The sequence below is a fragment of the Cervus canadensis genome, chromosome 13 (genome assembly GCF_019320065.1).
Source record: "Cervus canadensis isolate Bull #8, Minnesota chromosome 13, ASM1932006v1, whole genome shotgun sequence".
Lineage (NCBI taxonomy): Eukaryota > Metazoa > Chordata > Mammalia > Artiodactyla > Cervidae > Cervus > Cervus canadensis.
In genome coordinates, this window is record NC_057398.1 from 72,324,991 (window position 1) to 72,345,769 (window position 20,779).

Consider the following 20,779-nt stretch of genomic DNA (forward strand, 5'->3'; position numbering starts at 1 on the left):
TTACTCAAAAATTTTAGCATGATTTTATTTATCCAGGAGATAAACTTTTCTCCAGAGAAATGCATCTCTTGGTTTATACTTATAATAAAAATCAATGGAAAAAAAGTATTCAAAAGAAACCCACTGTGCCTTAACATATTTATTATCCTTTTCCAGAAGACAGATACTACATTCTGAAATTTTAATTTAAGGTAATACTATGGACATTAAACTTAAATACTCAAACTACCTAAATTTCTACCAAAAAAAAAAACTGAACACAATAACGGTACATACAAGCAGACATTAATATGGGGATTTAAAATACCTTATGTGGATGAATAAATAACTAAATAACATTATCAGATCATCAAAAGACAATATATTTAGATGCAGAAAGAAATCTGCATCACAGAACAAAATCATACAGTACAACATGCTATGAGCAGACAGATAAAAATTACCTGCTACAGAGCAGAGTCAGGAGACCTTTCTGAAGGCAGCCTTGTGCATTAAAATAAGGTCCTAGTTGCTGGTTGCTGAACTGCCAGCAGCCCAGCACATCACACCTTAGATAACAGAGCCCTGTATCATCCACAGTATTAAAGAACCATTTGGGAAAAGCTGTATTGCATTACTTTTCTTGCTACTCACCCTCTTGCGCAGCAAGTGGGCCATCTGAATGAAAAGGGGGGGAAAGTTTTAAAAGCTAGAAACCTACTATTCTTACCAAAAAAAAAAAAAATATTTTGCTTGTATGATATAGTATCCTTGGGAACTTCCATATCCTCTTTCAGGAACAGCGGCAGATTAAAATCTCATCTACAGAGACATATTTGTACATCTGACAATCACTGATCTAGGGAATAATTACTTGGTTGATCTTCAAGGGAAACCACACGATTAATGCACTGAGGTGGGGAAGTGGGCAACCAAGGTTCTACATGAGAGACCAGTAGACTACAAGGGTGACAACTAGCCAAGAGGAAGGGATTAGAAGGCCAGATGCTCTTGAAGTCACAGCCACAGCTTTCTTAGCTACTGTATCACGGCAGCAGACCTCACTAAAGGGCAGGTCTCCCTGCACCTGTCTCGACACTGAAACAACTCCCTGGGAGAGGTGATGCCCAAGGAAACTTCATTTACTTCTGCAGGTGATCCAAATGGCACCCTATTTTTCTCTCCATCCCGCATTCCTAACCACCAAAGAGATGACTTCAGCCCTCTTAAACTTCGAGAGGCACACAGTATCAGTATCGGTAGAGAGCACAACTGCTCCAGAACAGAACTCAGAAGAAGGGCACCCATTTCGGGGAGTCTTGCAGTCAGATCCTGCCCTCAAGGGGCCTGGAACGAGAACAATTTCTCTAGATGAAAAGGTGGCTCCTGATGCTGCTCTTCTATCGCCACAGAAGAGATCTTTTGGGGACTAGATTTCTCAGATACCCTCCATCCACCTGGTGAATTTGCCTCTTGCTTCCGATGTGACGGAATAAACGACCTATTACACTCTAGCCTGTGCACCGGGACTGGATGCAGAGCCCAGCTCTTATAGCACAGAAAAGGTGTGCGGGTCAGCCCTCTCTGGTGGAAACAACTAAATCTGAAGCGCTGCATCTGTACATTAGGCAAAGAATATCCAGCCAGGGGGACAGTCACTGGTCAGATGTTAAACTGCTGAAACAGAACAGGATTGGCCAACATGGGCCAAACCCAGCAGAGAGATGATCAAAACGCATCAGCTCAGGCTGTGGAATGTTTGCAGGCATAGGGAAGCCGAGCGTTTCAGGGTGACTGACGTTTCCATTAGGCATGAGGGAAGAAATGCGGGGCAGCTTTTCCAGGCTCACTCGGGCGGCCCCGAATGTCCACGCCCCACGGAGCTTCCTGCTCCAGCCCCAGTGGAGCTGACATGCCCAGGTCTTCAGCAGACCCCAGTCTCCGGGAGCCGTCTGGCCTCAGCCTCCACACCATCAGGAGGGCGACGCAGGGGGCGCCGGAGATGGGAGCCTGTGGGCGGCCCGCGAGGTCTCTGCCTAGGAGCCGGAGAGGAAGAGAGACACAGGCGTTACACCACCGCCCAGGCACGAGGAGGTCGAGCAGAACCCCTCCCTTGCCCTGCTGGTGCCCCGGGCGCTCACACCCCCCCACGCCCACACACACGCTGGACGCGCTGACGGGGCTGCACGCATCTCTCTCTTGGGAATCGGGCAGACTCGCAAGGACTCGCCCCGGGCTTCTTCCCCTGAGGAAGCTGACCCTTGGGACCACGTTGGACCAGGCACTCCTTCCAGACCCAAGGCAGGAGGCGAAAGCGGTCAGGGCCCCGTGGTTAAAGTACGCAGAGCTACAGTGGCCAAAAGCCCAGGCCAAAAACAGTGATGTTGCGGCGGCGGGCAGGGGCTCCTTGGCTTCTGAGGAGGGTCCGTCCTGATATCGGTCATCGGAGCAGAAACCAAGTTTCTCCCATAAACTGAGATCCAATATTCAACCTTGTGAGAAATTCCTCCCCCTAGAACAGTGTTTCCCAAGTGTTAAATGTGCATCTGAATTGCCTGGCCATCCAGGAAGATTCTGACTCAACAGGCCTGGGGTGAGATCCAAGAGCCTACACGGCTAATGAGCTCCTATTTCCTTGTTAACATAACAAGGAATCAAGCATGAGAATAGTGGCACACTGCCATCTGTTTTTCCTATCCCAGAAGCGGTTAAATGTCATTTAATTCCACTGGCTGTAATCTCTTTTAAAGAAATCTTAATCTCTTTTAAACAGGAAGCTCACATTTTAGAAGGAACCGTCCACTAAATTCTAAGTGACCTCCAAAGTTTGTTTTTTTTCCCCCCAACAATGAGCTCCATGTTGCTAGTGTGAGTCACAGCACAGAGTCCTTTTATGATTTGAAAAAAATCAAAGGTAATTTTTCCTTAATTCAGGTAGAGGCGCCAAAAAGTACACACAACGCCCAGGTGCCTTCTATAACGTCCTTCTTATATTCCCCAGCAGGGGGTGCAAGAGAGCCACGCCTCCACCAAGCACTCCAGTCACTGTGGCCTGGCTTTGGCTTGTCTGAGGCTCAATCATCAAGCAGTCTGAGGCAAAGTTTTGGGGGTCCGGGAGTGGGTGGAGAACACAACCCAAAATATAAAACAAAAAACCCAGAAGGCTTCTGAGAGATTCAAGTTACTCAACAATTTTATTTACCCATTCTACACACACACACACACACACACACACACCAAAAAAACACATTTCAAATACATTTATATACCTGAGGATCTGAGTGCCATATTTTAACATCAATGTCACCAGATTAAATTAGAATGCTGCCAAGGATTTACATTCCTTCTTTCAACAGAGCTCTGCCTGGGAAACCCGGAGGGCAGCTCTACTGGGTGAGGTTCCCAATTCAGTCCGTTCCCGGCCGATAACCCAGTGAGCATCGTAACCCAGGCGTGCTCAGCCCATTCCCAGCCCCTCCAGAGGGCGCAGCTGGTGACCACGCCTTTGCTTCTGCCACAGGAAAACTACCACCATATCAGAATGAATTGATCTTGTTACTTCTTGGTACACAAGAAAAATACATATATACACAAACAATTCATGTACAAAGATCAATGAGTCATGGATCCCCAGTGAAAGGCTTACTGAAAAAAATACTTTTGCCAAAATTTCCTTTAAATTTTTATTAATTAGATTATGATTTAGAGCCAAGTGGATGGCAGACTAAAAACAGCAGCATTATCCAATGGAATGCTACAGCCTATCACAAGGAGGCTGAGGACACAGGAAGTTCAGAAAGTGAACTTTCCCCTAGAAATGGGGGAATGGATAGGATGACTTCAGCAAAGGCAGTGATATCAGGCTTTGAGATCATACCTCCTTAGCTCAGTTTAAGAAATACCTTACAAGTGATGTTCAACATTCACTTTCTATAAAATGATTATAGAGTTTGGCTGCTACTCTAAAAGAAAATGTCTACTGAAAATCATAGTACAGAACTTCCCCCTGAAGAAACTTCCCTTTCTTTGTAGGACATGTGCAATAGAGAATTACAGTAACATGCATACAGTGTCAACCAGTACAATTAGAAAACAGTCAGACTGTCATATTACAGATCTTAGCAGAGCTAGTTAGTCAGCTAGGGACTCTACCACAGTCTGTCAGGCAGTTAGCATATAAATACTTCTAGATACAGTGTTCTGAACATGAGTCTAAATTAAACCCCTGGACATACTTCTGATATTTGTGTCACCTCGATCGCAAGTCAGAGCTCAACCCTGCCAATGCTGCAATCTGAATCAACTGTAAATCAAATTAAAACTAAAATACTTAATTCCAAGAAAATTAAAATACCTAATTCAAATTGAAACATTTTAAAATGTATACTGAAAACCCGTGTAAAGTTATGAAATTTCTGGAAAACAAACACAACATGGCTTCCAGGCTTAGCAAAGACGATGGAACGTGCACAAGACTACACAACCCAGACAGAGCTCCCTCAGTGATGAGACACGGGCTCCCCTGTCCCTGGGCCATGCCGAGCATCAGTGAGTTTCTCTGGTATGCAGAGCTCCTACCCGCAGAGACATCGTAAGGTGGATTTATTTCCAAACAGCTACATCCTGTTTCTTCAAACTGCCAGTGGCTTTGAAGATCAAATGTGGGTTGTAATGAGGAACACCCAGAACCTCACAGGAAACACTCAACCATTTAGTAGAGTACAAATATTTTGTTCTCCTAACCCTAACTTCTTGAGGGTTCACGTAAAGTGAAAGCGAAGTCGCTCAGTCATATCCAACTCTTTGCGACCGCATGGACTGTAGCCTACCACGCTCCTCCATTCTTGGGATTTCCCAGGCAAGAGTACCGGAGTGGGTTGCCACTTCCTTCTCCAGGGGGTCTTCCCGACCAGGGAGGGAGGACAAAAAAACACACAAAAAACAAAAACCAGAGACATGGATATGGAGCAGACACCTAGCACAATGTATCTTTTAAAAGATTTTCTTACTGCACTTTCTAATTGAATGCAAAACAATCTCCTTATCAAAACCAAAGCAAAGACAATACAAATAATAAATAAGAGCTAAATTCCATTTAAGGATTAAGATACAGGAAAAAAAAAAAAGCTCTCTAATCTGTTTTAGTTTCCTCTTCAAATCTGTCACAGAATCCCTCATTCAGTTTTAAAGCAGAAAAAAAGATAATTGAATAGACAGTGATTTTTCCTTTCCCCATTTTCTAACAATAGATTAAATGTTAAAGACTTCTCCTATTTATCCCATAACATAGCTGAAGTGAAAGTCACTCAGTCGTGTCCAACTCTTTGTGACCCCATGGACTATACAGTCCACGGAATTCTCCAGGCCAGAATACTGGAGTGAGGAGCCTTTCCCTTCTCCAGGGGATCTTCCCAACGCAGGGACTGAACCCCAGGTCTCCCGCATGGCAGGCGGCTTCTTTACCAGCAGAGCCACAAGGTAAGCCCAGCATAACTGAAAGCCTCAACAAAAGGTGCTCTGGAGTTTGTCCTTCATTAGGCTTTGTGATGGAGACAGAATCATAGTAACGTGTATATATTACCGACACACGCGCACATGGGCTTCCCTGCTGGCTCAGGCAGTAAAGAATCCGCCTGCAATGTGGGCGATCTGGGTTCGACCCCTGGGATGGAAAGATCCCTGGAGGAAGGCATGGCAGTATTCTTGCCTGGAGAATCCCCATGGACAGAGCAGCCTGGTAGGCTACAGTCCATGGGGTCACAAAGAGTCGGACACAACTGAGCGACTAAGCCCAGCATAGTACACACTCAGGTGAGAAGGGGAGAGGACAGGAGAGAACAGATAGGGAACAGATTTCCTCTTAATATGTCGAGTAAAAGCTCTATTCCATTCTAGGCCCTCCTGACTTCCTGCTGAAGCTTCTCTGGAGGGATCTTGCTCTAAAAACCAAAGGATGCTGAAATCCTTGCCAGATTTCTGGTGCCAGAAATCTAATTTCTGGTGTCCATTATGAAATTGAGCCCACCTCTGGCTTCTCTTCTTGCGGAAGCAAACTGGCATATGGGGGGAGTGGCGAAATATCAGCAGGCCGAGGGCCACAGTGAACGCCCCAGTGCCCTGCGTCTAATGCAGGGGTTTTAACAGGGTAACACGATGCTGGTTAGTTAGAGAGTTCTCTTCTCATTAAGAGTACAAACAGCCCAAAGCCAGCTGGGGATCAAAATGTTCTTTCTCACGCATTAACTCTGAATCACTCTCACCTCACAGCAACAGACAAGGCCGAATGCCCATTTGGGCTAAAGATGCCACCAGCCAAGCAAAGCTAGACAAGGCAGCCTTGCAAAAGTGCCACATGCATCTCCCAGACCACATCATCCTGGGGGACAGTCCCACCTCCCAACCCTCTGTCTCATAAGTGGAGGACAAGAGAAAAGGCAGAAGGAACTCTCTGCTCCACTTCAACACCCACGTTCATAGACGCAGTGTGTTGCTCTTTCACCACTGTTCGTTTATTATAAATCACATGCCCCTTCTCTAAAACAACCTTCTTCAGGGCAAGGACCTTTTCTCCTGTTTGCGCCTCCTTCCGCCACCACCAGCCACCCAGCCCAAAGCTCCACAAACACGGACACCAGCCACACATTATATAATGCCTCAACAGGAACAGCAGGTTACCTTATGTCCGGAAGGCAATCTCGAGCAGAATCTAGGCAAGTGACCTTTGAAAACTGGCTGTGATGTCCGACCTACTTAGGATGTAGGAATAAAGGACTCAAGGTCACAAGCCAGCTGCCTGTGATGATAAGCCTTATCATCCCACGTTTCATCTCAGTACTTCTCTCCAGTGTGCTTAAAGCTCTCAGCTGCTATCATAGGTCACCTATATGATGCAGAGATCTGTTCCACATCGCCCTGCGATGTAAAGGGTAAAAGCTGAACAGGCTGCTGCCTGAAGTAACAATGAAGGGGTGACTTCATTTATTACTGTGATCAGCTCACACAGCTAACTCCAGGGAACTGTTCTTTCAGAACTATGAGAAATTCAGAATTCCTCGGCTGACGCTTTGTCCAAGGAACTATGGCCCCAGTGTTTCTCCAACCAACATCATAAAATGGAGTTCTGACTTGGAGTGTGATTCAGAATCATCAGGGAAGCTATTTAAAGACCCTAGACCTTGAGACAGAGTCAGAATTAAGCCTAGAGTGGATCTAGGTGGGAGTGCGTCTCACGGGTTCTGTGAGGGACTCTCACGAATACTCCGAGATGAGAAGCACAACAAAAGGTCTCTTGCTGTCCACTCGCTCAGGCATGTCCGACTGCAACCCCAGGGACTTCAGCATAACAGGTTTCCCTGTCCTTCACCGTGTCCTGGAGTTTGCACAAATTCATGTCTATTGAGTTGGTGATGCTATCAAAGGTCTCCTATTACCAAATAAAAACATCCCTGGCAAATGGCTAACTATTTGGTTAGTTAGCTACTAACTAACCACTAGCTAACTACTGGTTACCTCTAAGAGACAGATTGATAACTCTGAGGTGGGGAGCCCTCTCTCTCTTAAAAATCTCATGAGAAACCTAGACTTGCCTCTCAGAAAAATGCAGATACATGTATTCATATATTTTGTGTTCAAAATTGGTGGGGGGGGGGGTATGCCATCGAGGGCCACCAAGGAGCTAAGAATTGCTACTCTAAGCATTTCCAGGTTAACTCTGCAGAGAAGATAAAATGATACAAGTAAATAGTTAAGAGCTAGATCCCACTGGATTCCAAGACTCCTCTGGACATCAAGATGAAATAGAACAGTACCTTTAGTGAGGGAGATTAAATTTAACACTAGGTTTTCACAACATTTGGGGAAAAATTTGTTCATATAAAAAATTTTTTAACTTAAAAACCAATATTCAATATTGAATATTCCTTTTTAAGTTAAATAAAGGAATAGTGTTGAATGTTACTAGGAAACAGCATGAACCCTTCTCTGCCTTTCCCTTGAGCAATTCAAACCTCAGCAATGACTCCTGAATCTAACTCTGTCCTTCCGAACAGTCCCAGACAGAGGTCACGGGCTTTGGCAGGGAAGTTCCTGTGGTTGGCAGAGAAGCTGGGAGCCACTGGAGAAAAGAGATGCCTGCCCTCCGAGGGCCCTACAAGAGCTAGAGACCAGCCTGCTCGCCCACACCTCACCCCGCTGCAGCCTGGAAACCTACGTCTGAAAAGGACAAACCAAGGCACTTCTCACAGACTGAGAGCCAGCCTCCCTCAGGGCACTGGAGCCTTCAAGACTGTTTCCCATGAAAGGCGACAAGAATTCTCATCCTGTGTCTCCCTGCAGGCTTCAGAGAATCTGTGGATGTTCTGTCAGGCCTGGGCTGACCCCCGCAGGACCTGACTTCAGAGGAAGGGAGAAGGGAAAAGGAAGGCTCCCCCAGGCCAGATCCACCGAGGCCCACTGCAGAGAACGCAACAGGGGCCGGACTCCCCTCGCACCCACCACCCCTCCCGTCCTCAGCAGACACACACGAGGAACGCACCACACCGGACAACCCAAAGGGGACGTGAGACGGGGAAGAGAGCAGGCGGGCACAGACGGGGAGGGGGCACACCTCGGGGAGACAAAGGCGGAGGGGACAGGGGCTTCCGGGTCCCCTCCACCCCGCCCCACCTCCACCAGCACAAGGACGTGACTGAGTTTACAGACACCGTGGACGGACAGGAGCATGGCATGCTCAGCCTCAGCCCCAGCTGTGCCAGTCACCCCAGGAGAGGGGAGCCCTTCTCCTCCTCCTCCAAACCGCCCCAACCTGTCCTGAAACACCCAGCTCGCCAGCTTGCCCCCGGGCAGGGAGACAGCTCACATCGCGGACTAGCTAAGGTTGGTCTGGAAACACGTGACCTCGCGTTCTTGGCTGAGATTCACGGTGTGGGGCCGGGAGGGGGCATGGGGGCTGGAGGTGACACGACTCCTCGGAGATTAGTGACAAGGGCAGGGGGCCAGGATGGGAGGGAGACACACGGTTACACCACCGGAATGCTGACTTGGGTCTTCGGCTGGTCGGCCCCTTCTTGCGTGTCCAGGGCACGGAGCGGGCTGAGGGGCTGGAGGGGCCGGCTCCCAACACTGTAATTTCTTGGACGCCTGATTGTATTCGAACTGGATAGAGGCGTAAAGCTGTTCCTTCTCATCCTTACAGGGGTTTGGCTCTTGGGAAAGTTGTTCTGATTGGAAACGAGGGACACCACACAAATGAAAGCCAAGCCAAAAGCTCACTCATCAAGGTTAAACAACGCTTGTAACCAAACAGCCTCCTCCACTCCTGCTCCTCCGCAGACAGGCTCTCTCGTAAGACCTGGGCCATGGCCTAGTCCCCCAGCCCCGGGAAGCTAAAGGGTTATAGGGGGGAGAAGTTCCTTGAGCATCACACTTTGAAGCAAGAGAGACGCTCAAAGAAAGGAATGGGCTTATTTAAGATCACTCAGATTACCAGGGCAGACCTAGGAACTAACCTACACTTCCTGACCCCACCTTCCAGGAACCTACTTTCCAAAAGGAGCGCTTTCTTGGGGGGAAGAGGTGATATTTGCATTTCACTTCTGCCAAACACTTTCCATATTTCATTGGATTTCCAAGAGCCAACTGTCAAGGTTAAGACTCATGAAAGAGATACTAATTTTCAAAAATAGTGATTCCAACATCTCTTCCTTTGGGAAGTAAGCAGACTATGTGGGACATGAGTTCTGGATCTGTTTTTCCTTCTGGACATAAAAGAAACCCTCGTCTCTCGATGTCAAAGGTTCAAGACTCAAGGTGGCAGGGAACCTGCATGTCATCCATGGAAAAATACTTACAGTTGGCTTGTCACGGTGAGTGTTCACAGCCTCCACGTTGAGCTTAATTGTTTCCACTTTGCACCCTGAGAAAACAGAGAGAACTTCAGGAAAAAAAAGCTTCAAGAAAAAGCCCTTATGTTTCAGTTTGGTAATTAAAGAACACAGATATACCCAAATACATACATACATCCTTTCAAAAACCGAAGGACTGAGGGAACCTCCCCTGTATACAGAAGCGATGAGGAGAACTTCTAGGCGAACTTACAGAAAATTTAAAATCCTGACCTTCCCCAAGCCCCACCTCCTGCCCGTTCCTAGGCTCATGGTTACCGTAGGCCACAGGAGTAAGTCTGAAGATGGTGTGCAGAGGACACCTCAGGTACGGCAGCTCATCTGAAAGTGGAAAGTCCAGGTGGAGGAAATCTCAGTGTCATGAAACAAGGTCAAGTTAGTGGAAGAGAGCATCTAAGGGGCTCATGAGTTTTCTTTACCCTGACCTGAGTTGGACAACTCCTCCTCTAAACCCGATAATTATCAACACGGCCGCCAAGAAAGCCACCCAGACTACTGGGTGTCTCAGAAAGGAAATAAGCCCACTGCAGATCCTTCCTTGCAGCAAAACAGGAGTAAGTGCTGTGTCCAGGGGACCCACGAAGGGAAGACTGGGGCTCAGGTGGGTACACCAGAGGCCACTGTGCAGGTTTCTCAGCAGTGTAGGAAGATCAGGAAGGGAAGGAAGGGGCGTACCAAAGAAGACAGAGGAGCACTTCCTTACTGCTACCCCAGAAACCTGTCTACCCCGAATCCCAAGGATAAAGATGCTTCTAAGACACCACCCTCCCTGGAGCTCAAGTAACACGCCGGGAATGTCCAACCACTTTTCTACTGCTGCCAGGCCTGTGAGCTCAATGCTGCCCCTCCAGCCAAGCAGGACAGAGCCCCAGCAGCAGCCCCTCTCCACTGGGGGCTTTTGCACCAGCAGAGGGGTTGGCCCCGAGGCTGCTGGGAGCCCCGCACTGCCAACTGAAGAATGCACTCCAGTCTCAGTGCAAGGGGGGAGGTCTGGCTGCCAGGTATCCCAGTGCCACCCCAAGTCCAGCCTCCCCACCCCCCCCCATGGCACCTGCGCCCTTGTCCAAGAAGTAGGCCAGGAGGCAGCGCATGACAGCCTGGTGGGAGATGACGAGGACGTTGCCCTGGCGCTCCAGCTCCATGATGACCGGCTCCAACCGCTGCACCAGGTCCTGGTACGACTGCGGGGGAAACGGGGCGGGCTGGTCGGAGGCCAGGCGCGAGCTGGCAGCCAAGTCAGTGGCCGTGTCCAGAGCTCAGAGGCTGCTTCTTTCTCCCCAGATGGCTTTCCTCCTGGAGGTTCAGCAGCTTCGTGTCGCCTGCTAACCACCCCCATCCCCGGTATCTCCTGAGAATCTTCAGACCCTTCAAGAGCTATATGCAGACCAAGAAAACTGTATGTCAAGAAAGAAAAATCTGAACGCAAAGTGTGTTTTGAATTTTTTTTCTCCCTACAGTGTAGGCAGAGTGTAAGGCAACAGAGGTTCCTAGGGATATCCTAGACCCTGTAAATTTATTTTGTTTCCCTTTGCCTCACACATCCCCAGACTATGAAGCCACTTAGACCAGCAAGCTGTCGTAAACACCGCAGATGACAGGAAAATCCTTCATACCCCATATATTTACTTCGTGCCTATACCTGCTTGGGTGGGGATGGAATAAAAAAAAAGAACTGATGGGGACTTCCCTGGTGGTCCAATGGTTAAGAACTAGCCTTGCAATGTAGGGGACGCAGGTTTGATCGCTGGTCATTGAAGTGAAATAAGATCACACATGCCACGGGAAGCTTACACTCACGGCCACAACTAGAGAGAAGGCTGTGCAAACAACGCTTGCCGCACTGTGAGATCCCACGTGCTGCGACTGAGACCAAACGCCGTCAAATAAATAAGAAAGAAGTATTTTTTTTTAAAAAGTTAAAAAATTCTGCTGATTCTAAAATGTACTCAACAACAGAGGCTATCTTGTCATCCCTTACCTGGGGATCTTAACAGATTGAACTGCCTGAGCTGAATTAAACACAGTAGGACCCAAAAGTAGGAAGAAAAACTAAGTGATACCTTAAGCACCCCTGGAAGGTCCCCAAACTCACATTCAATCCTTCCCCCAAATTAAAGCTAAACCCCAAGCAAAGGATGGAACAGTCAGCCCACGGGAAGGGGATCTCACCTCCCCTCCAGGATATCGGTACAGATATTTCTCTTCATCTCGAAGCGCAAACTCGTCCGGGTACCGCTCCTGAATCTCTGCGTAAGTCATCTCCTCGCACACGCCCTGCAGGAACCACACAGCTCGGAGAGGCGATCGGACACACAGCCCCCCAGAGGAAGAGGTGACCCTGAGGAGTGTCAGTCGTCAGCGCCAGGCACGGGGCCGGCTCCCTCACACACTGTAACTGACTGATGCGCAGAGCGAGGGCTCAAGCTTGAGCTGCCGCTTTCTCCTGCGGCTGGGGACTGAGGGGTCAAGAAAAGTCAGCAGGAAGAAGGTGGGGAGATGGGGATGGAGGGAAACTCCAGGCCCTGCTGAATTCCTACAGGAGGCATAAAAGGATACAGAGAACCGAAAGAAAAGGAAGTGTCTACTTCTGACCTCAAGGACAGAGAAACTCAAAAACAAATTTGGAAAGGACTTTTCTAGAAGAGCTGACCAAGTTACCTAAGCAGAAATCAGACAAGATGTTGAGTTGTCAGTTATTTCCTTTCCCTAGGAGGAAAATATATGAAGGAAGCAACTGGAGCTTCACGCTCCCAGGTGCCAGAGGCCATGTCAAAAATTGGTTTGGGTGTTGGCACAGGTACATCAGGCAGGCAGGAAGCCCCGACTGGGGACACAGCTGTCCTCACTTCCTCCTCAGATCAGCCACAGATTCAGCTTCCTCAACGTCTCTACTTGGCAATTCTAGTTTTCTAGATAGCACAGCCCACGTGGTGACTTCTGAGAGTTCCAGCCTGAACAGGAGCCCTAACTGGCGTTTTAGCCATCAGAGCTTCCTACTCACAGCATCAATCTCGTTCAGAATCTTCCACTGCTCGTAGGTCACCCCCAGAGATTCAGCGGTCTGGATCGTCCTCTTCAACTGGCTTGTCCACACTTTGAGGTCTGCTATCTCCTGTTCCTCCAGGAACTTCCTTAGAGCCTGGGCAAACTGGGGCATGAAACAAAAGATGTAAAAAAAAACACAGAAGCGGACTTCCCTGGTGCTCAGTGGTTAGGACTCCACGCTTCCACTGCACGGGGCACAGGTCTGATCCCTGGTTGAGGAATTAAGATCCTGCACGCCAGGCATGGTGAAATCGAAAAGAAAACACACACACACAGGACTGCTAATTCAGCCTAAAAAGGACAATGTGCATGACCCCAATCAAACTCTGAAAGGTGCTACATAGTTATAATAGACCCAGGAGGAAATGAACTTCAACCAGAGCACCCTGTACTGTGCAGGGCATACAAGCTGAGCCCAATAAATGTCTGATGGCTGAATGATCACAGCAGAAATGGTTCCAAGTTATGCACCATCCAGTGCCAAGCTAGAATCCATGAACAAGAACACGTCTCTTCACTGAAATCGCAACTTAAGCCTAATAGGATTCAGTAAGAAGTTAAGGGGATCAAAGAGATGACCTCCAGCACGTCCCGCTCACCCTGAGCCTGGGACACCCAGCTCGCTGGCTGCCTACTCACCTGCTTCCCTCGCGCCGAGAGGCCTGAGTCGCCCCCAATCTTCCCCATGAGGTTGAACTCGCTCTCGCCGTGCCGGCAGAGGTAGATGGTACGAGGGTGGACGTGGATATTCATGAGGTAGTAGACGATCTTGCTCTGGATGTAGTCCTGGACTTTGTTCACAAGAAATCGCTGGCCCACGTTTATCACCTTGATGAAAGAAAGATCCCTGGGACAAAGCAGGGGGAAAAAATCCCCTGGGTATGAAAATCTGAGGATAACAGGAGGGCAACTGCAGAGTGACGTGAGGCCCCTAGAGGCTTTTCCGTCTCTCCCGTGATACCCCCACCCACGTGGAAGGAGCCAAGTGGAAAGAGATGAGTCGCTCACTCCTCAGAACCAAGGTGCAGCAAAATGTCCTGAGCTTCTCATCGGGCAGAGCCAGGCACCGTGGCTAAGTGTGCTGAGCAGAACTCAGGCCTCCCCTCTGGGGCGAGACTAGATGACCTGGTGATTTTGGTAACCCTGAAGTTTGCTGAGAAGCACAGCGTCCAACTCAGGTGGTCAAGACGGAGTCAGAGTAGGCATCCCCCCGAGGGGAGGGGCAGGGAGGAGGGAGCAAAACCACAGACAGACGTCTCTGCGCGCTCCCTCCGCCCACCTGTCAGTCAAGCTTCTCTCAAAGGCACTCACAAAGCCCGCTTTGGGGCTACATCATGGAGTTTTTCTCACAACAGAAACAACAAGGGTGGGGCTTCCCTTGTGGCTCAGCACTAAAGAACCCACCTGCCAGGCCAGGAGACACAGGTTTGATCCCTGGTCTGGGAAGACCTCGCAAGCCTCAAAGCAGCTAAACCTGTGTGCCCCAACCACTGAGCCTGTGGTTTAAAGCCCACAGCTGCTGAGCCCTCACACGACAACCACTGAAGCCTGCGCCCCCCCAGAGCCCGTGTTCGGCAACAAGAGAAGCCGCCACAGTGAGAAGCCCACACACCGAAACTAGAGTAGCCCCCGCTCGCCACAGCCAGAAAAAAGCGTGCACTGCAACGAAGACCCAGCACAGTTGAAAATAAATAAAACTACCTAAAAAATAGTAGCTGCTTATTCCAGAAAAAATTTTTTTAAAGAAAGATGCAAATAAAAATCACCCATAACCCTACCACCAGAGGTAACATCTATAAACACACACACATATTCTTCTTGAATATTGTTCAATGTAGGACTTTGGGCTAACTAAAGAATATACTATTATGCCATATCTAGAGCAGTAGTTTTCAATTTCTGTATTAAGTAACATCTCCAAACAGTAAAATTGTGGGCAACACACTGGAAGAAACTGAAAGACTAAAAACATGAAGCAGACTGCTGAAGCAATTTAACAGTGGGCTATGCACACTCATCATTTGCTGGGCTGGAGAGCTGTATTCTCATCTGAATAGAGCTGCTCTGACTACACGCTTTTATGAAGACCACCTTCTCATGGGTCTCCCTGTGCTCATAGCATTCTTCAACATGGACTTGGCATTTTGCTACAAGTCTTATTGCTCTCACACATCAACTTAACCTGCATTCCAGGCCACACTGCCGATAGGTACTGCCATGCTAAGTAATATATAAAAGCCATATATATATATATGTATAGCCTTCCCTGGTGGCTCAGCTGGTGAAGAATGCGCCTGCAATGCAGGAGACCCCGCTTTGACTCCGGGTCGGGAGGATCCCCTGGAGAAGGGAAAGGCTGCCCACTCCAGTGTTCTTGAGCTTCCCTGGTGGCTGAGATGGTAAAGAAACCACCCGCAATGCAGGACACCTGTGTTCCATCCCTGGGTCGGGGAGATCCCCTGCAGGAGGGCATGGCAACCCACTCCAGTATTCTTACCTGGAGAACCTCCATGGAGAGGAACCTGGCGGGCTACAGCCCATGGGGTCACAAAGGGTCGGAAACAATTGAGCAACTAGACAACAACAACATGCATATGTGTGTGTGTTGGGGGGGGGGGGGTGGAGTGCTTAGTCGCTCAGTCGTGTCTGAGTCTTTGTGACCCCATGGACTGTAGCCCGCCAGGCTCCTCTGTCCATGGGATTCGCCAGGCAAGACAACTGAAGTGGGTTGCCATGCCCTCCTCCAGGGGATCTTCCCAACCCAGGGAACAAACCCAGGTCTCCTGCACTGGCAGGAGGATTCTTTACCACTGAGCCACCAGGGAAGCCTCCTACACGTGTATAATAACATTTTACGCAAAATAAATTGACATTTATGTTATTTACATATGTAATATATACACACATACACATATACACACATACACATACACAATAAACTTTAAAAACTGATCAAAAACTGACTGCACACCTTAAAGGGTGCCGTACAACACCCCAATTCAACACTACTGATCTAGAGCAGTGGTTCTCAACCAGGGGTGAGCTAGCTCCCCAGGGGACATCTGGTTAAGTCTGGAAACCTGTTTGATTGTCACAGCTTGGAACAGCTATGGGTATCTAGCGGCAGAGGGCAGGAATACTGCGAAAGCTCCTAGAGTGCCCAAGACAGCTCCCCACGGCAGAAATTATCCAGTTCAAAATATCCATCATGCTGAGATTGAGAAATGATAGTCTAGAGCACACAACTGAAGAACTTATGATAAAAAAACACTGCAGTGTTCAAGTATAAGACTCAATCCATTCAGAGGCCACAGAGCCTTATCTTTTCTCCCTGGAATGATGTAAACACAGGTCTGGATGGTCAGAGGGAAGTCTACAGACAGGGTGAGAAAGGCTCCTCTCTGCTGCGACCCTCAGACCTTGGCCTCAGACCTTACTTGTCATGGCTGTCTGGGTCGAGGGGCTGATAGGTGACTTTGTAGCACTCGATCCTCTTCAGGAAGTCATCCATCACATTCTCCCTGTTCCTTTCAGGGTAGTCAGGACTCGACACCTTCACCTCCTGGAATCACAGGAAGAGCAGGGCCCGCTCACAGGTCTGCCCGCAACAGTACTCCTGCAAACAGCCGCTGCTAAATAAGGCAAAGGCAGGCCGGAGGAGAGGCCTTTCACGGGCACTGGCGATCCCATTCACTGAGCAGCGCCCGCCCCCCGTCCTGGGAGCCTGGCAGCCAAGAAGGGACAGACAACTGGGAGTCAGGCGCCTGCCCTTGGCTGCAGGACAGAGGCAGCCACACAACCGAAGCAGCTCGCGGGCTCCGGTCCCTTCATGTACCTTCCTGGGAAAACAGAATGGGGTTCAATTTCTCCCACGGGCACTTAGAATAAGCTGCATGATCTGACGCCTGGCTGACTCGGGCCAGACACCTCTTGGGCAAGTCCCCACACTGCTGGGAGACCTCCACCACGACACGATGCGTGGGCGTCCACCAGCAGGGCACGGCACAACCATCGAATGGGCACAGGCATGAGCTGTGACCATGCCGCACGGGCCCCAGACCGCTGACCTGAACGTCGCATAACTGCTGGGCAGACGACCTTCCTGGAAGGTGCCCCAGACAGATCATGAAGAGTCTGATCCATTCCAAGAACATACCTAGGCTTCAGCACTTAGCTAACACTCAGAATACAGAGCCAGGACTCCTACAGTTTAAGACGAGCCTCTACATTCAACAGCTAATTCTTACTTTATTCCTCAAAGCCTGCTTCTTCTCCCAAGGAAAGAGGCTAGAAGTATAAAATGCGGTCCGGGCAGATCTAAGAGCTCACCCTGTGCGGCTGAACATGTCTCTCTCGCTTTCATTACCAAGCTGACCCTCCACCCACCCCCACCCACAAACACACGCAAGGCATAGACAGGTGTGTGCAGGGGGCTCACCTACCAGGATGTTAGCAGCAATGACGTCAGGATCATCGCAGACGGACTCCACAAAGAACACCTGCCCAGGGGAGAAGGCAGTGATCAATGAGTCAGAAATAGCCAGGCTGCCCATTAAGAGCACACGTTCACACTTGCCCCACCCCAGCCACCACATCCCCCAGAGATTTTCCTTCACGAAAGTGGCCTTCGATCGCTCTTCATTTAAAAATAGCTCTTACCACATCCCCAGGGCCTCATACATACATGCTAAGGATCTGAGAAATGACCTGAAAGAAAACACTCAAGTTTGGGGGTAAGGCAGCAAGACGAGAGAATTGGGCATCCAGTCCTGACCTTACCCACCAGAGTCAAGCAGGTCCACACTGACACCTAACTCCCCACCTCCACCGACCCTCCTCTTCCTCCAGCTTGGAGGCAGGCCCTACCTTGAAGGAATTCTCCTCGGCAAAGTTCAAAATCAAGTCCCTCCTCTCCCGAGTGGTATTGGTGGCATCAAACACCTAGGAAGAGAGCCCATGGGGCAGAGGAATGGGAACCGGGAAATACAGTCCCCCCGAGCTGGGCCCAGGGCGGAGCGGCGCAGCGAGGCTGCTTCGGGGGTGGAGACGGGGAAGAGGCAGGTAAGGCTTACCGCAATCTGCCCGCTCTCCTCCGTGAGATACGCCTTCACGTCTTCCAGCGCCACCAGGGCACACTGTCTGCCAAGACAGCAGAGGAAATCAGCCAGAGGACGGAGCGAAGGCCAAGCTCAGGCACAGTCAGAGACGGGAACCGCTGGGGCGCCACAGGGGTCGCGTCCCTTCCGTTCAGCTTCCCCGCAGATCAAAAATTTTCTCCAATCTGACCTTTCAACTTCCCCATTACTCTTCTACCTTCTTGGATCTTCTGTGTTCCCCTGCCCACATACATGTCTCACCCTCTGGAGGCTTAGCCTACAACAACACTCACAACTTTCTGAGTCCTGTTCTTCTACCCACCCAAGTCCACAGTGATCCGCCCAGTGGGTACCTTCCCACTAAAATTCCCACCAGGTGTTTACTAAGAAGGAAACCAAGCCCCGTGACATCCAGTCTCACGATGGCCAAGGAAGGGATGGCCTGGTGGTCAGGCCTAGAGGACTCACTTGCGAATCTTCATGGCCTCCTCGTTGTCGTGCCGGAAGAAGTCATAGGACTTATAGGACTTGACTGCTTGCCGCCGATACACCCCAAGATTAAACACTGCAGAAGACACCCACAACCTTTAGCAGTGAAACAATACAATGCCCCAAAGCGGACTTCTCGATCTAATGTCAGAGTGGCCAAGGGGACTGAAAACAGCACCATGGTATGCTGGCCACAACACAAGACTAAGAATCAGGTTAAGTTCAAGCTCTGACTTAACAGACTCTGGACAAGTCTTAAATTATCTGACTTTCAATTTTCTCAGCCACTTTGGCTGTTCCACAGGGATACTGCTAAATAACGCAGACGTAAGGGCTCTGGAAATGTAAAGCCCTATACTCATTTAATTCTTAATACTCCTATCAAAGGCATTCCTCCCAAATTAGGCCAATACAGACAAGGCCAGGAGGAACAAGTGTATAGCTAGAGAATAAAGCCGGTAAACCAGGAAAAACCACAGTTGCTGCCAGGAGCACCCTGTACCCTTGATGCCAGGGACACAAAGTCTCCCAGAGGCCTGGGAGGCCCAGAGCTTTCCCAGAGAATGCACAGCCGCACCTACCTTTGGTGGGCACGCCAATCCAGTTGAGGTAGCGTGTAAGCTTCTTGGACACGTAGGTTTTGCCACGGGCTGGTAAGCCAATCATAACGATGAGGGTTGGAGAGTTTGTCATGTAAGATGCCCATGCTAAAGGGAAATGGAACGGAACAGAAGTAAATAATGAGAGGCCAAGTAAAGAGTGTGCAGGAGGCTAAGCCTTCATGATCAGAACCTGGTTTGATTCTCATTCACCTCAGTGAGGCCAGGGTCCAAGAGGACTGGAAAGGCAAACCAAGGTGAACGTCCTAAAAGACAAAGTACCCAACCTAAGATGTGCCTTTCCCACATGTCCAAGGTCTTCACAGAGTTGCACAAGGTGAAAGAGAAAGAAAAAGTGGCCAGGACTAGAAAGACAGTAGCCACAGCACCCTCCTCGGCACTGAGAACATTCAGTAACTCGGAAGTGACGGCGCCATGAAGGAAGGCCTTGGGCCTGGAGATTCTACCAGTGCAGCGCTGAGCTGGCTCCAAGAACTCATCCAACAAACTGTCTGTCCTGAGGGTCCCATCTACCCCTTCAGAGCCACAGGCAAGACTTACCTTGAACATCGAAAGAAGATCCTGCCCTCAACTTGTTTGGGCGTTTGTGCTCAGGCCACGAGTTTAAGCCAGAACTTCTAAATGATTTAGATGGTGTCAAAGCCTACCTGGGTGGCTCAGATGGTAAAGAATCTGCCTGCGGACACAGGAGACCCAGATTCGATCCCTGGGTCAGGAAGATCCTTTGGAGAAGACAGTGGCAACCCACTCCAGTGTTCCTGCCTGCAGAATCCCATGGACAGAGAAGCCTGGCAGGCTATGGTCCACAGGGTCACAAAGAAACACGACTAAAGCAACTCAGCACGCACAGCACAAAGCCTGTGTGACCAGGATCTGACCAGACCGCAGGAAACGTCCTGGTAAAGCTGGCCCACAAGGGCATTACGGCCAGGCTGCCTGAAAGGCCCAGACAAAAGCAAGACAGTTTAGAAGCAGAAGAGCCACTGGTCTGCCCTTCCTTAGAAAACGGATTTCAAGAATGCTCATTTACACAGACAGCTCTCACTGGGCAGGCAGGGGCAAACCAGATGCTCAGAGGCCAGGTGACTTGCCTGAGGATAGACACTGAGTCACAGAATCAGCTTTTCCCCATAAAAAGAGCCTATGATGAGGATCGGCTTACTCATGGCCCCTCCCTGCCCACACTGCCAAGGAGTGGTGGAAGAGGGCCCTGCCCGCTGCCAGTCACAGCCCTGGGGCCAAGACCCAAACACAGGTCATCAGGAGGGACTCAGGCTCTGCGTCGCCCACGAGGGGGGCCCTGTGCACAGACCACACGGGAGATAGTCACGTGCACCTTCATCTTCCAGAGGCGTCCAGCAGATAGCTGCTGCTTCACTTCCCTGGGACAAGGCGACCCTGGAAGGCTAATAAACAATTCAGCAAACCGGTGGTACCTGGATGGGAATGTCATCTTTCATTGTTAGAGAAGGGAAGGTAAAAAGGTCTCAGTGGAGAAGTGGGCAGAGGGGCGTGGGTAGAGAATGGACCTTGGAAGGAAGAGAGTTTCCTAGGAGTGTTTGGCAAGAAGCACCCAGTAGCCAAACAGGGCCCTGGCAGTGAGCGAGGGGTGGATGCCCAGACTTGGGGTCAGAGGGGTTGGCTTTTA

At 49.6% G+C, this 20,779-nt stretch overlaps 1 protein-coding gene across 9 annotated transcripts in view; it reads right to left on the reverse strand.

The window, feature by feature from the left end:
• The window catches only part of PFKFB2 (6-phosphofructo-2-kinase/fructose-2,6-biphosphatase 2), a 27,291-nt gene continuing 6,512 nt past the window's right edge, over positions 1-20,779 (reverse strand). For 5 of the 9 annotated variants that reach the window (XM_043484915.1, XM_043484913.1, XM_043484911.1 and 2 more), the window contains 14 exons: positions 19,093-19,218; positions 18,491-18,587; positions 17,999-18,065; positions 17,793-17,867; positions 17,369-17,425; positions 16,364-16,488; positions 13,566-13,773; positions 12,883-13,029; positions 12,051-12,155; positions 10,933-11,062; positions 10,140-10,202; positions 9,828-9,892; positions 9,006-9,197; positions 1-2,015 (listed from right to left, as the gene is read on the reverse strand). In XM_043484915.1, coding sequence (XP_043340850.1) covers positions 1,953-2,015; positions 9,006-9,197; positions 9,828-9,892; positions 10,140-10,202; positions 10,933-11,062; positions 12,051-12,155; positions 12,883-13,029; positions 13,566-13,773; positions 16,364-16,488; positions 17,369-17,425; positions 17,793-17,867; positions 17,999-18,065; positions 18,491-18,587; positions 19,093-19,218 — 1,520 coding nt within the window. In that variant the 3' untranslated portion in view covers positions 1-1,952. Of the gene's footprint in view, positions 2,016-6,654; positions 9,198-9,827; positions 9,893-10,139; positions 10,203-10,932; positions 11,063-12,050; positions 12,156-12,882; positions 13,030-13,565; positions 13,774-16,363; positions 16,489-17,368; positions 17,426-17,792; positions 17,868-17,998; positions 18,066-18,490; positions 18,588-19,092; positions 19,219-19,671; positions 19,836-20,779 lie in introns of those variants that run through there. The other 4 variants (XM_043484917.1, XR_006272527.1, XM_043484916.1 and 1 more) reach the window with 4 other exon arrangements.